The following is a 16856-nucleotide window of genomic DNA, read 5'->3' as shown; positions in this document are numbered from 1 at the left end:
TTCGGTCATGACCCACAGCTCATGACCATAGGTGAGAGTAGGAACGTAGATTGACCGGTAAATCGAGAGCTTTGCCTTACAGCTCAGCTCCTTCTTCACCACGACAGACCGGTACAGCGACCGCATTACTGCAGAAGCTGCACCGATCCGTCTGTCAATCTCACGTTCCATCCTTCCCTCACTCGTGAACAAGACTCCAAGATACCTGAACTCCTCCACTTGAGGCAGGAACTCTCCACCAACCTGAAGTGGGCAATCCACCCTTTTCCGAACCATGGCCTCGGACTTGGAGGTGCTGATTCTCATCCCAGCCGATTCACACTCGGCTGCAAACCGTCCCAATGCACACTGAAGGTCCTGGTCTGAGGATGCCAACACGACAACATCATCCGCAAAAAGCAGCGACGAAATCGTATGGTCCCCAAACCGGACACTCTCCGGCCCTTGGCTGCGCCTAGAAATTCTGTCCATAAAAATTATGAACCGAACCGGTGACAAAGGGCAGCCCTGCCGGAGTCCAACATGCACCGGGAACAGGTCTGACTTACTGCCGGCAATGCGAACCAAGCTCTTGCTCCGGTCGTACAGGGACCGAACAGCCCTAAGTAGGGAGCCGCCGACCCCATACTCCCGGAGCACCCTCCACAGGATGTCGCGAGGAACACGGTCGAATGCCTTCTCCAAGTCCACAAAACACATGTGGACTGGTTGGGCAAACTCCCATGAACCCTCCAGCACCCTGGAAAGGGTATAGAGCTGGTCCAGTGTTCCACGACCGGGACGAAAACTACACTGTTCCTCCTGGATCCGAGGTTCCACTATCGGCCGAATTCTCCTCTCCAGTACCCTGGCATAGACTTTTCCAGGGAGGCTGAGAAGTGTGATCCCCCTATAGTTGGAACACACTCTCCGGTCCCCCTTCTTGAAAAGAGGGACCACCACCCCGGTCTGCCAGTCCAGAGGTACTGTCCCCAACCGCCATGCGATGTTGCAGAGGCGTGCCAGCCAAGACAGCCCCACAACATCCAGAGACTTGAGGTACTCGGGGCGGATCTCGTCCACCCCCGGTGCCTTGCCACCGAGGAGCTTTTTAACTACCTCGATGACTTCAGCCCGGGTGATGGACGAGTGCTCCTCTGAGTCCCCAGCCACTGCTTCCTCAACGGAACACAAGTCGGTGGGATTGAGAAGATCCTCGAAGTATTCCTTCCACCGCCCGACGATATCCCCAGTTGAGGTCAACAGGTGCCCATCTCTACTGTAAACAGTGTTGGTAGGGCACTGCTTCCCCCTCCTGAGGCGTCGAACAGTTTGCCAGAATCTCTCCATGGCCTCACCGAACTCCTCCCAGGCCCGAGTTTTTGCCTCCACGACTACCCGGGCTGCAGTCCGCTTGGCCTGCCGGTACCTGTCAGCTGCCTCCGGAGTCCCACAAGCCATCCAGGCCCGATAGGACTCCTTCTTCAGCTTGACAGCATCCCTTACTTCCGGTGTCCACCACCGGGTTCGGGGATTGCCGCCTCGACAGGCACCGGAGACCTTACGGCCACAGCTCCGAGCAGCCGCAGCGACAATGGAGGTGGAGAACATGGTCCACTCGGACTCAATATCTCCAGACTCCCTCGGGATCCGGTCGAAGCTCTGCCGGAGGTGGGAGTTGAAGATCTCTCTGACAGGGGGCTCGGCCAAACGTTCCCAACAGACCCTCACAGTACGTTTGGGTCTGCCGAGTCTGTCCAGCTTCCTCCCCCGCCATCGGATCCAACTCACCACCAGGTGGTGATCAGTTGACAGCTCCGCCCCTCTCTTCACCCGAGTGTCCAAGACATATGGCCGAAGGTCTGATGACACGACCACAAAGTCGATCATCGACCTCCGGCCAAGGGTGTCCTGGTGCCACGTGCACTGGTGGACACCCTTATGCTTGAACATGGTGTTCGTTATGGACAAACCGTGGTTAGCACAGAAATCCAATAACAGAACACCGCTCGGATTCAGGTCAGGGGGGCCGTTCCTCCCAATCACGCCCCTCCAGGTGTCACTGTCACTGCCCACGTGAGCGTTGAAGTCCCCCAGTAGAACGACGGAGTCTCCAGTCGGAGCACTTTCCAGCACCCCTCCCAGAGACTCCAAGAAGGCCGGGTAGTCCACACTGCCGTTCGGCCCGTAGGCACAAACGACAGTGAGAGACCTATCCCCGACTCGAAGGCGCAGGGAAGCGACCCTATCGTTCACCGGGGTAAACTCCAACACATGGCGGCTGAGCTGGGGGGCTATTAGCAAACCCACTCCAGCCCTCCGCCTCTCACCATGGGCAACTCCAGAGTGGTAGAGAGTCCAGCCTCTCTCAAGAAGTGTGGTTCCAGAGCCCAAGCTGTGCGTTGAGGTGAGCCCGACTATCTCTAGTCGGTACCTCTCGACCTCCCGCACAAGCTCAGGCTCCTTCCCCGCCAACGAGGTGACATTCCACGTCCCTAAAGCCAGATTCCATGTCCAGAGATCGGGTCGTCGGGGGTCTCGCCTTCGACTGTCGCCCGATCCTCTATGCACCGGCCCCTTACGCTCCCTCCTGCAGGTGGTGAGCCCACAGGAGGGCGGCCCCACGTCACTCCTTCGGGCTAAGCCCGGCCGGACCCCATGGGGAAAGGCCCGGCCACCAGGCGCTCGCATACGAGCCCCAACCCCGGGCCTGGCTCCAGGGTGGGGCCCAGGCTGCGCCATGCCGGGCGAAGTCACGGTCCTTGATTTTAATTTTGCCATAAGGGGTTTTATGAACTGTTCTTAGTCTGGCCCGTCACCAAGGACCTGTTTGCCTTGGGAGACCCTACCAGGAGCATATAGCCCCAGACAACATAGCTCCCAGGATCATTCGGGTACTCAAACCTCTCCACCACGATAAGGTGACAGTTCAAGGAGAGGAAAATTGACGTCTAAAAAAAAAAAAATTCACAATTTGTTCCTGTGCGTGACCATAACGTAAAGACTGAAATGACATATGCAGTCATGTAAATAAAATAAATAACATAAGGCTATTTAAATTTGTTGAATAAAAGAACAAGTTATAGACCTGTTCTATCAGAAAGGTAACTTTAAATTGAAGTTCTGTTGTGATCTGGCACTAAAGAGAACATATTCTTAAATAAAATTATAATATAATGGCAGGGAAACACTGAATAATAACTTCACAGTAAACAGGTGTACTGTTAGTGTGTTTTAGCAATTGATTTATTAAATACTTGACATGTAGTACTGCACAAGTAAGTTGGATGTCAGTGATCTTCATTTGAGGTATTCTGTTAAAATGAAAGTGTCTTCAGCCAGTCTGTATTCTGTAATTGATCTCGACTTCATTGTTTGAGATCGCAGTTGCTGATTGTAATGTTACTTTCGCAACCTCTATGCACAATGTTTTGTTTTCCCCCCGTTGTTTTAAAAGAGAATTACTGAAATTACTATTAGGAATTTATCTGTTATAATATTTGAGAGTGGGTTTTTGTTACGCTAGTTTTCATAACAGGGTGAGTGTATATCTCTTTGATGTTTATTGATATCCTATAATTTTAACCATCAAACAGTAAGATGAAAATATGACTAAAATATGACTACTGACCAAAACACTAACAGGACAAGTTTATTAAATATGATAAAAACTAAAAGTTACATGTGACACAGGACTAAAGACTAAATTAAAAATAGCTTACAAAATTAACACATCTGTCAAATCCTGGGTGTTATGACAGTATATATCTTAACTGCAGGATATCTATCATTAGAGATTTTGCTATATCGTGTATTCCTCAGTATGCAAATATTTCTGTGAAACCATAGTACTACTTAAAAGTTATATACACCTTGGAGAGACAAGGAAACATGCAAGAATGAGAAAATAAAGATAGTTGATAGTTATTAAGTGCAATAAGCAGTGAAAAATATCTCAATGCAGTGCTCGCGATTACTGACACACACACACACACAATTTAAATTTATTAAGTGCAATAAGCAGTGAAAAAGAAATCAATACTCTGCTCGCGCTGACTGACACACACACTGAGAAAGCCCCTCTCTCAGACAGCATGCAATTTCAAAAAAATATCTCTTTTGTGCTTGAATGTTCAAATACGCACACAATTATGTCAAAATGCCCTTCGTGTTTAAACATAGTCAGTTGTGTCTTAAATAAATGTAAATAGTCGAGTGAAAAACGGATGTGTATCAGTTGGTCTTAAAGGGATAGCAGTCTAATTTACCTGCTGCTGTCTGTCATGATTAATGTTAATCACTCACTGCACTTGACTGAATCACTTTTGGATCTTTAAGAATCAGTTTGATTGATACAGTGAAGACTATGCAGTGTTTTATACACTAAATTAAATTTCTGTGAAATTTCTTACTACATGTTAAAGGGGTCCCAGGATATACCCATTTTTCACAAGTTGATATGATTCTTTAGAGTCTTAATGAAAAGTCTGTAACATAGTTTGTTTAAAATTTCTGAATTGTAGTGTAAAAAAACTTTTTTTAATCGAGATTAAAATATTTATTATATATATATTATCATAATGTAAATCGAATTGCATCGTGAGCTGAGTGAATCACTACATCCCTAAAAATTAGGATTGTTTAAATTTGTGTTTATTTCATTATATTAATAGTTGTTTTGGGATCATTTACACAGCAGCACACATACAGTGACTATGACTGTGTCTGATGTATATTTAGAGGAAATACCTTGGGCATTCATTAAGGTACTGCTATTTGCCTCTAAGGCTGTAATTTTTTTCTACTAAAGTTATGTACCCATTAGGTGTTTCACATTTGATGTAGGTCCCAGTTGCCCCTCTCCTCACCTCTAGTCTGGCAAACAAGTTGTGGCATGTAAAAAGGAACTTTTTGCTTTTTATGCATCCTTCCCTGTCTCCTCTGGATAAATGATCCTTTATTGTTTCAAAAAAGCCTCAAGGTACAAGTGCTCTGCAGTTCTAAGTCTTTAATTAGGTTCTTTTTTTTTCTCATGGGAAATAGATAATAGTTTAATGTGGCATAGCTTGTGTCCCAGCATCAGGTTCCAATTGTAGGTAGGGTGGCTGGCATGAGAGAGTGTGTTTGTGAGAGTTTCATGACTAGTTTTGGCTCATGGCCCAAATTCCTTAACTATAGTGTTTGTGTGTTGCCTGGTTGGACTTTGTCTCAGTCACAAGTGAACGGCTATTTTTGCATGTACTGTATGTGTCTTCTTTAACATGCTGTGTGTGATGTGTGCAAACCTGGTGACCAACTACAAAAAATGTCTTACCTCTGTATTTGCCAAGGGTTTATGTCATGTATTAAGTCATGTTTTGCTTGGGGATCAAATAATCATTTTACTCACTGAAATGCAAATCAGTTTCTAACCTTTAAATAATGGGTTTTTTTTTGGATTGTTTTGGTTGGTTTTCTGTCTGCTTTATCCATTAAAATAAAACTACCATAAAAATTTGCAGACACTTCATTTCTTTGTAAGTGGGCTAACTTACAAAATCAGCAGGGGATCAAATAAATATTCCCCCCACTGCAAGTCTTTTTCTTTTTATCTGTATTTATTATCTTTATATATTTTTATATATTTTATCTATATTTATTATCTTTATACTTATTTCTTTTTACTAAGTTATTAAATTACTGTTCAATTAGTTTAATAATTTTTCAGTACTTTTTGAGGATTTGTTTGAATTTTTACTTCTGAATTACCATAGTATTCTGCAGTGAAATTTAGTTGGTATCTAAAATGTAGACGTCATAGCAACTTTATTTAAAGTAAATTATTTAATATTTATCAAATATATATCACGTCTTTAAATAAATAAGTTGTTATTTTTGCCATAATTGAGCAGCCCCAGTTGTTTTTCTCTAAGAGGAACAGAATAGTGTCTATGATATTCTTCAATTTTTCTCCCTTTTGTGTTCCATAGCTGACGCAGAGTAAGTGATTGTTAGGTTAATTATTTTTTTTAAACTTTACAGATGAAATTCCAAGTATGCAGTGAACATGTCAAGTACCTAAAGCAGTCACATGCTTCAGTACTGTTTATGGCCCAACAAAGCCATGATCCTCACTTGCCAAACATTTCAGTCACACAGGTTCCTTCTTTTTCTTGGAGAGCTGAGTTCAGATAAGGGAATGTCTACAAGCAGAATGTTTCACTTACAGATTTTTCCATTCTTGTTCCTGCAGGTGTTCTGTTTGCTTTGATCTCCTGACAAACTGGTACTTTGAGAAAGAGGGGAGGCTGTACTGTCACAAACACTACTGCGAGAAGTTTGGGGAATTGTGTCATGGCTGCTCGCTGCTTATGACTGGACCTGCTATGGTAAGAAAAGCCATGTGAATTTGTCTAAATTGCATGTCAGTGTGTTTATTTTTCAGAGTTTCAGCAAAAAAAAAAAAAAAAATCCTCTGAGAGAGTAAAGAATTAGACTATTCTTAGAAAGGCCTTAAGAAGAAGATTTCACAAGGCAAATGCTAACCTGCACAAGAACCACTCAGATAACATGCCATTGTCTCATTAAGTAAATATTTGCATGGCTAAAACAAGAGGTCTAACGAAGGCAGGCAAAAGTCAATAAGTGCAGATGTTTCATGGTACTGAAGAGGTCACTGATAAGGTTAAGGGTGGTTTAAACTTTCTTTTCCACTTTTCCACTCCTAATGTGAGCAAATGAATCACATAAGTGATACTTGTGGGAGCAAATCATATGAAACACACAAAGCTTGAATCTTTCCTTGCATCATTATTACAAAATGATTTCTCATACTTATGATTCTAAAACTTCCCTGCAGCTGTCTCTCGCTTGAATCACAATTTACTTAACCTCATGTTAAGTATCATGAAAGATTTATTGAAGAACGTTTCTGTTGATTTTATCTACGAAGATCAACTGAATCTAATACTGTCCAGCTCCAAAATGAACATTTGAATTAAGCTTAATTAAGCTTTCAGAGCTTAAAGGTATCGATTCCCAAGACTCCCTAATATGGACAGCTGTAACATTATTCAAATATTTGTTTTGTGTTTCTTTCTTCTCCTCCTAGGATATATAACTCATTCGTTTGTCTTTGAATCATAGTGGTCTTTATATCATATCTTACTGGAATCATATCTCAGTCTTGATTTCAGACTAGCTGTGATTGCTGACTATTATAAATGATCTCATTCCTGTGAGCAGACTGACTGTGATCTGAAGGCTGGAGTGGCCTCAGTGTTGTGTGCTGTTTCATCATGCGTCTGGAATGCCTTTGCATGATCTTCAATGAGGAGCTGTGTAATTATGACGAAGCCGTATCAATGTGTGAGAGAGACTTCCAAATCCATCTTTTATTTAATCGAATCAGTGCTAAGAAAAAAAAACGGTAGTTTTTCAATGGGTTCAGAGAGAAAAGGGGGAGAGAGAAGAGAATTTGCCAGCGAGCAAATCTCATAATGGGCCTTTTCTGTTTGGGCCCAGATTGACGGATGCCAAGTATTTCTGGTCAGGGTGCGTTGCCAATTGTGGGCTCAGAAGCACAACCGGCAGGGTGTCAAAACCTCTGAAAGACAGGCAGGAAGAAATCACATGCACAGCTGAAGTGCTGGTTTATATGTGTTTGTGCATTTGCATAGACCATCCATGATAATGAAAACTTCTCTTTGGGTGGATTAAAGTTACTCACTGCTCAGCTGAGTTCAGTTTTTAATCGTATCCCCACCTCTTTTCTTCATCCTGGAGTTTAAATTGTCTAAAAGCTGATGTTGTGGATCTGCTACCGCTTTTTAGCATATCAAATTCTTGGGTGACCAACTCTAATGTAGATTTTTTTATTTATTTTTATTTATTTATATGTTCTGTGTTCAGTTAGCCGTGGTGATATGACTCCTTGTGTCCTAAGGGAGGGGAGGCTCTTTCACAAAGTACTGCTGGGAAACAGTCTTTCTCACATGCACATTCACACTCTGCTGTAACACACAGACAGGAATGATGTATATGCACTAAACACTAGAACACCATGCTTACTCACAGGTTGAACCAAGTGTCAAGCTGTTACACTAACTTCCATTGTAAATGTAGACATTTGATTACATCACTCCCATACTTTGTCAGGACGGTGAGTTATTATTTTATATACAGTACAATGCATAAAAAAACATATACATACATATATATATTAATTCTGTGAATGTTATTATTATTATTGAGTGTTATGGTAATTTGCCATGGTGAGATTCTTTGACATTTTATGCTAGAATGAACAAGTAGTCATAAAATCCTCTAATTGCCTGTCTACATGTTCTGAACTCTGATTGTTGAATAGTTTAGACTTCATGAGGGGGTGTGGCTTCCCCAGCCAAGAAATTACCCAAGAATTTGGTTAGTCAAACCCCGGGACCGTTGATTCACAGCTTGGTAAACATAACTGCTAATCTGCCTTTTGTGGTTCACATTAAATGAAACCTCAACGTGACCTCATACTTTCTCAATTCAGCCACACTGAAAGGAAGAGCCAGAGGGTTATTGGTTAACTAATTTTCCATTCAAATAAAAGAACAAAAGGTTGTTTCTAACCCTTCTTAATTGACAGCTATTTTTATATTGAATTTATACAAGTAAATGAGAGTGGGCAAACCGTGTGTTTATCTTGGTATTGGTGTTTGGTATTGAGACTTTTTGAGTTGTTATGCTATATACAGTGTGTGTGTGGTATGTGTGTGTATATGTATGTATGTATGTATGTATGTATATATATATATATATATATATATATAAAAACATTAGAGCTGTAAAGAAAGGAATCTGGGGTAGTTCATTGTTTACATTTAAAAGATGTGCGGGTGTTTGATTTATGCAGTTGATTTCTGTGGAATTTTATCTGCTAATTACTAGTAAACAGATGTTTATGGTTAATGTATTTCCTGTAAATTCTCAGATTAAAATGTTATGTATGGTTGCATATTTGAATGTTTTTTTCCGGTTTATTAATTTTTCAAGAGCCTGCGTTAGAGGTAGGTGGTGTTAAACAGAGATTGACAGAAATTATGTGTTGTCTAAGGCAGTGGTTTTCAACCTGTGGTCCGCGGCCCCCTAGTGGGCCGCGGTGGTATTGCAGGTGGGCCGCCAATTATTTTCTATCACATGCATAGTGATAATTTTGACTTATGTCTGTTCTAGAGATGTTACAACTTTTTGATAAAGCTCTGATTGGTTTTCTTTTGGAAATATGTTTCAAATTAATCCTGAATGCATTTATGACTGTAAAAGCACAATTGCAAAATTGATAAAAAAAATCGCGATAGTTTTTTTTTTTTTTTTTTTTGTCCATATCGCACAGCCCTAGTTTATTCAATAAATATAGTTTAAAATCTAGCTTCTGAGTACTAAGTTATTAACCCAACAATAGCGGGGTCAGTTAATTTTTTTGAAGTGGGCCGCGCAAACATATGTGTTTGGTTGTGTGGGCCGCGAGTTGAAAAAGGTTGGGAACCACTGGTCTAAGGGCATGGGATCATGGCTGTGGAGAAGGGTCTGGCAGCCTTATGTCACTTCTGATAACAGACAGACTCAGACACATGCAGGTGTTACAGAAAAAGACAGGATACACACTCACGTCACTGTTAAAGAACGTAGACTGTAGGAAGACCGTGCACTGACACAAAGCAGCTAAAGCACAATGAGGGCATGATCCACCATGTCTGGGCTTGGCAGAGAGAGCAATCTGCATACACGCAGGATACAGGAATATCCCAGAAAGAGTGCATCTGGACAACTGTCAGGCCTGGTGTTGCTGGTACTGAGGATTATTGTAAGACCGTATGGCAGTGTTCTGATGTGGACTGGGCATTCGTGTGTTTCAGGTGGCAGGAGACTATAAATACCATCCCGAATGCTTCGTGTGTTTAAGCTGCAGAGTGGTGATTGAGGATCAGGATTCCTATGCCTTAGTGGAACGTACTAAACTCTACTGGTGAGCAACTTTACACATTTCACCTTCAAACTGTACATGTATTTACTGTAGACTGTACTGGTGAGGAAACTTTACACGCATTAGATCCAAACTGTAGTGATGATTCCTCTCTGTTGACTTTACAAATCTTAGCTAGGGTGACCAGATGTCCCAGTTTTATGAGGTGTGTCCGTTTAGTTTTTTTGCAAGGAAACTTATTTTATGCAAATCTGGCCTTTTGACATTCATTTTATAATCTTATTGATTCATTCTTTAATAAATTGACCCATTTATTTGAAAGTACCAACTTACAAAATAATGGTTTTATGTACACACATTTTTTCTATTCATGTTTCATGAATAATGCCCATTAGTTCAAAATTTTACTGAGGAAACATCACATAACTGCGAACAACCCATAAGTAGCCTTTTCAGGTTAAATTCAACCTGTCGGAACTTAAATGCATATTTGAGTTCAGGTAAGCAGCGATGTTTAATACTTGTATATTTAATCATAACCTCCCAATCTCCTTTATTTATTTTGACTGTAGTTTCACTTCATTTGTTGTTTTCAGTAAAGCGCAGGCAGGTTGACACACATCTGCGTGTTTCATAACATGTCTAGAAATGACTTGCTCTTGTCAGGTCTTGTCCTGAAAGTTCAGGTCCTAAAGTTTTCGAACTCTAGTGATGCATTTCAACTTCTCTCTCTTACTCAGTGGTAAATGCTACAAGCAGGTGGTCCTAACACCAATGCTGGAGAAGCGGGGTTTGGTTGACTCTCCAACGGACCTGCTCCCTCACACAGTGACTCTGGTGTCCATGCCTGCTGCCACCAATGGCAAAAGAGGTTTCTCTGTCAGTGTGATTAGAGACTGCACCAGTGCCACGGCCAGTGTTCAAGTCAAAGAGTAAGTAAAGACATGTGAAATTAACACTTGATGTATTTTTTTATTACTTTTGCTTGAGATCTTTGTTAAGCAAGCAGTCAAATAAAGCTGAATATGTTGAGAAACATTTGGAATAATAGAGACTTGCTTAAGTTATTTATCACCTCGGAGATTCACCACAATGTCACCACACCCAGTGCCAGAGACAGATGGAATGTGTTGCATAACTGTGGTGATACGACTGCGTATGCTGGACTGAGGGAACAAACTGCAACTTTCTTTGTGTTCTTCAGATGTGAAACCATAACAAAAAGCTATGAGATTCATATCCATATTCATGTCTTTTCATGATGGGAATCTCCCAAAATCTTATCCTTATAGGGTCAGAGGGATGCATATTAGTCCAGAGGTTCGGAACGCCATCCATGTTGGGGACCGAATTCTGGAGATCAATGGACTCCCGGTGTCAGCTCTGATGGAGGAGGAGGTACTTTGCATTTTTACTACTACCATGCTTGGTATTAGTTTTGAGGTGAGGTGAAATTGTGCCAACGTTAACTTGTTTAATCAATGTGACAGTACAGAGGAACAGCATGGTAAGCATTTGGAATACAAACTCATACTATAGCTTGTCCTAGTACTTACAATGACACTCCGTTCATCTATGGTAATTATTTTAACCTTGTCATGCACTAAATTTACACAACTCCCAAGAAACAGGCTGTGTTTGTTATATGGCTTTGATGTGTTTCTTTTTGGATCTTAATACATATGACACTATGGCTGCATTTATACTTGGCATTAACACGCGATGATCGTGATCCGATCAAGCAGATCGGATCATCAGTCAATCAGAACATGTGTTTTTACACTTGGCAACATCATCTGACTTTTCTGTCTGGATAACCTATCGGATCTGTCTTTCCTGCACAATATTTAAGTAAATCTGCAGAGGATGGCCCAGTGCAAAGTCAACCTGAAGCGGTGGGTTTTCTTTTGAAAATCATTTTCAGTCGTGGGTCATTTTACAAATCAGAGAGGGGTGTAGGAGTCTCATAGTGCTCCACACAAATTTTTTTTAATGACAGTTCGCGAAAAGGGGGTAGCGTTTTTCGTAATGTCGACCTGTGTATGCAGACACGATGGCTGGATTGCGTTTACATTGAGATCCACAATGCGTCCCCGACTACCTCTGGACCAGAACACGCTTATCGAATAACATTCTGATCACAAGTGCATTTACACTTGTCTTTTCAATGTGTATGTGGACAACATCCGGATACTGGTCGCATGTTGATGCCTAGTGTAAACGCAGCCTTTGTTGATGTTGCATAAGCAGTATTTAGTTTTCTAAAAAGTAGTGCAAGAATTTAACTTTGTAATGCATACCTATCTTGGGAGTTATGTGTATGTAGACTCTTGGACTAAAGTGACTTGTCAGCTCCTACAGTATGTAAGTGCTTTGCATTCTCATTGTGCATTTGTAAATGTAATTTAATTTTCCCACCATTTCTCCTTAACGTCTGAATTCCACTGCTTTACTTCTGCTGTCATGGATTTGTGTGCCTTAATTTAATCTTGTACAAGGAGGTTTTTGGACAGACTTTGTTTGGCAGCCCTCTGCCCGATGTAATAAGCAGCCTAAAGATTTTTTGTTATTAAGGACGTAGCACTATCTGATCACTTCTGTATTATCTTTGATATATTGATCTCTGCTACCACTGAATCTAGATCTGTCTCTGTCAGAAGGAGATGCATTAACGAGAACACAATTCATTTATGGAGGCTATATCTTTAACACCACGCATTTCTGCAGACTCTGTTGAAATTGTCCTTGATTCCTTCAACTCAAAAATTAAGAATGTTATTGATGATATTGCTCCAATAATAGTCAGTAAGAAAACAAACATACATAAATCAGTTTTGAGAAGATCAACAGCAGTTCAGACTATGAAAAGACAATGCAGAAAAGCCGAGCAGATGTGGCGGAAGACAAAACTTGAAATTCACTATAACATCTATAAAGACAGCCTTAATGTGAAATTAGCCACAGCTAGACAAAATTTCTTCTCAAACCTTATAAACAGTAACTTAAACAACACTCGTACTCTTTTTGCCACTGTTGAGAAACTGACACCCCCCCCCCCCCCCAGTCAGATTCCCAGTGAAATGCTCTCAGACAGCAAATGCAATGAGTTTGCTTCCTCCTTTTCTGAGAAGATCATCAGTATCAGGAAGGCGATTAGCACATCCTCAAGCCATGCAGAGGTCAGACAGATTCAGCCACAATATCAAAAAGATACTATGTCTATTTTTGAAGGAACTGATAGCAAAGTTCTGGAAGACATAGTGCAGCACCTAAAATCGTCCACCTGCTATCTTGACACACTTCCCACATCTTTTTTCAAAAAGTGTGCTAAACTGTTTAGAAGCAGATCTTTTAGAAGTGGTGAATGCCTCACTTCTTTCTGGGACATTTCCAAACTCCCTGAAAACAGCAGTTAAGCCCCTCCTGAAAAAGAGCAATCTTGATAACACCATTTTGAGCAATTTTAGACCAATATCTAATCTTCCTTTTATAGGCAAAATTATAGAAAAGGTAGTTTTTAATCAGCTGAACAAATACTTAAACTCAAATGGATACCTGGATAATTTTCAATCTAGTTTTTGACCACATCACAGTGCAGAGACAGCACTCATTAAGATAATAAATGACTTAAAGCTGTCCTCCAGGTTTTATTGCTGTTGTGACCCTAATCAAAATAACCACAAGAGTATATGAACTTCTGAATTTGGATTGTTTGTTCAAGGTGGAGGACTTGATCCATCGGACCAGTCAGACACTGCAGCTGTTGATGGAATATGATCCAGTCAGACAGCGTCTGGACCGGCTCCGCCTGGGCTCCTGCAATCAACTGGGTGTTCCCGCAGCTTCCCGTATGCGTATGTCCTCCTCAGCAGATGCTGAGATTGAACGAAGTGTCACAGTGGGCAATGGGACGTTAAAAAGGAGGTCCCTCAGGTAACTTATGTCATCCAATTAGGTGTCATCACGAGGCATGTGTAGGTTCAACATTCAAAGTTGGAGCACATTTAATTAATATTTTTGATTCCTTGTGTATGTGGATATACAAAGGTGGTGCAAATAAATACATTATACAATTGATTAACCTTTTCCAATTGATATTAAGTTTGTAAAAATACTTTTGTCTTTGTCTTTGTATTGTAGACGTAGCAACAGCACCTGCAAGTCTCCAGTGTCTTCATCTCCAAAGGACCCTCCGATTCTAACTCGAGATATCGGGCGCTCTGAATCCCTACGTTCTACTTCTAGTTGCTCCCACCGTATATTCCGTCCCTGTGACCTCATCCATGGAGAAATCCTAGGAAAAGGCTTCTTTGGACAGGCCATCAAGGTGTGTGTTCATTCAACCTTTCCTCATTTTCTGTTTATTGCAATGTCTAAAACTGGTCATTGATTCCTTAATGTTGTCTAGAAGAGCTGGTTCACTGCATTGAAGCTTAGTTCAGTGCTGGAAGACAGGCTTGAATTTGCTTTCGTAAATGATGAGAAGTAATTCAGATTCCACAGTTATGAATTGTGGTTTCTTTGTTGTATTATTGAATAACTTAGCTAAAGCACTTCTTTAGTGGCATAGTAGTTCCATTCACAGTTGGCAGAAGGATGCAGATGAAATTCATTAAAACTATTTGGTTTCAATATTTTGGAAGATCTGGAAATAATTTATCTTCCAAACCTAATGCTGTGTGATTTTGATTTATTTTGTAGGTGACCCATAAAGCCACAGGTGAGGTGATGGTGATGAAGGAGTTGATCCGCTGTGATGAGGAGACACAGAAAACATTCCTAAAGGAGGTATGAACATCCCTTTTTCACCACATGCATCACTCATTTCTCCCATCTGATTACCATGTAATTTTTTTCCTTCATGTCTCCTATCTGCTTTTATTCCTTCCATCCCACTGTTGTCTGCTCAGGGCCAGTATCAGGGTGATTTAAACAGCAGATAAAACAGATCCATGTGGCGCCGGGATTTAGTGTTGCTGTAGCGTTTGTGATTGTTTTCAGAGGAAAATAGACTTAGTCTAGATTTATCCAGACTGTATTTAGTATGAATCATTTCAAGTCAAGTCAAGTTGGGCTTTATTGTCATTCTGCTACATGTGTGGACATACAGTGGAACGAAATGTCGTGCCTCACAGGACCACGGTGCTACATAAATACAGACATACAACAATTAAGTAAAAAAGTGTAAACCTTTAAACAACTAAACTACTGACGGATTTTGACAATAAATATACTATATATAAATGTTTTCTTATACATAAACTTAAAAAAAAATAAATACAGACTAGGGCTGCACGATGTGTCGTTTAAGCATCGATATCGCGATTTACGAATCCACGATAGTCACATCGCAGGATGTGCGATGTAGGCTGTCGTAGTTGATCCGTTATTCATTAACTGTATGGGCCAGAGAGAGAGAGAGAAAGCGCTGTCTTGCTCTCTCTCCCTCGCGCATATTAATCAATTGACACGATGGTGTCAATGTTTAAATCATTTAAAATGAGAATGTAAGTGTGCTCACCCCATTTCTGTTTGTAAGAATAAATTAGATTAGATTTCATATCGCAATATATATCGCAGAAAAATAAAATATAGCAATGTAATTTTTTCCCAATATCATGCCGCCCTAATACAGACTACACAAATGCTTTACATAATACTGTACATGTGCAAAGGGAAACATCATAAGTCAAGCAGCTGGCTGGGGAACAGTGCAAGATGATTTGTGGTGCATGAGCATGTAAACATACGTATATTACAGAGTATTTTTTTGGATTATGTACACACTGTAGTGTGTGAAAAGTGTACAGGCCCACTCACCTGTGTGTAGCACACTTCAATTTGCACACACACACATAAAAAGTAAACAGTAAAATAAAAAAAAGTTTCAGACAGTTTTCAGATTTTAAGAATCTTAGCAATTAGTATTTACTCCCCTCACTTTCTCTTTCCCTCTCTCTTTTGCAGGTAAAAGTGATGAGAAGTCTTGATCACCCACACGTTTTGAAGTTCATTGGGGTTTTGTACAAGGACAAGCGGCTTAATCTGATAACGGAGTTCATTGAGGGAGGCACTTTAAAGGATTTTATCCGAGATGCGGTGCGTCCTGATTTTAAAATCCCCTTTTTCCTTTCCTCTTGCTTCTAGGAAGGACTGTATATCAAATGTTAGTGGTTTAGTCTTTATCACTGTCTTCGTTCACCTGAGATTAACTTTATAAGGTGGAAGGGAGAAGGACAGGGTATAGGGGCTATAAAATACAAACAGTCGTTAAAAATGAGAGGAAGAAAATGCAGTTGTGTGGTTGCAGTGGATGAGAGGTAAAAAAGGTATGAAGTGTTTCCAGGTGAGGGATTCTAGAGAATGTTTTCCAGATCCCCCAGTGGGTTTGCTTTAAAATATGGGTCTCAACATAAAACACAAGGATAACAGATGATATACCTCTGCTTCAGTCTTTCATTATGTCTCTCTATTGCGCTATAATGTTTTCTATAAAAGTGTGTCTGTAATAAGTGGCTGCCGTTGAGTATGATTTCCTCTCTAATTCATGGATAGCATAGTGTGCTTGTCACACTGGGCTGTATTATAGTGTGGTTATAAACTAGGCCAGCAATTCATCTCTCTCTCTCTCTCTCTCTATCTCTATGTTTTTGTCTCCCTGTCCCTACAGGACTCATTCTCATGGGAACAGAGAGTTAGTTTTGCAAAAAGCATTGCATCTGGAATGGTGAGTGGTCTTCTGGGTCTGCACACATATAGCTTGGTAAACAATAAAAGCTATTGTTGTAAAATATTTGAGGTACTATTGGTCCAGAGTTGACAGTTATATATACATACTTTGAAGGAAACTGTGAGATTATTAATTTTTTGGGGATGTAAAAAAAAAAATCCCATTCAAGCTTAATATTCAGAGACTAAGAGTAAG

At 40.8% G+C, this 16856-nt stretch overlaps 1 protein-coding gene across 6 annotated transcripts in view; it reads left to right on the top strand.

Moving 5' to 3' along the window:
* limk2 (LIM domain kinase 2) overlaps positions 1-16856 on the top strand; it is a 48272-nt gene that overhangs the window by 25011 nt on the left and 6405 nt on the right. For all 6 annotated transcript variants that reach the window (XM_052595349.1, XM_052595348.1, XM_052595350.1 and 3 more), the window contains exons 3-11: positions 6212-6347; positions 9864-9973; positions 10672-10863; positions 11224-11329; positions 13653-13864; positions 14072-14258; positions 14633-14719; positions 15899-16030; positions 16602-16658. In XM_052595349.1, coding sequence (XP_052451309.1) covers positions 6212-6347; positions 9864-9973; positions 10672-10863; positions 11224-11329; positions 13653-13864; positions 14072-14258; positions 14633-14719; positions 15899-16030; positions 16602-16658 — 1219 coding nt within the window. The remainder of the gene's footprint in view (positions 1-6211; positions 6348-9863; positions 9974-10671; positions 10864-11223; positions 11330-13652; positions 13865-14071; positions 14259-14632; positions 14720-15898; positions 16031-16601; positions 16659-16856) is intronic.

This window comes from Carassius gibelio, chromosome A5 (assembly GCF_023724105.1).
Source record: "Carassius gibelio isolate Cgi1373 ecotype wild population from Czech Republic chromosome A5, carGib1.2-hapl.c, whole genome shotgun sequence".
NCBI lineage: Eukaryota > Metazoa > Chordata > Actinopteri > Cypriniformes > Cyprinidae > Carassius > Carassius gibelio.
The sequence above is the reverse complement of the archived record's forward strand: the minus strand, read 5'-3'. Positions and strand labels throughout refer to the sequence as shown.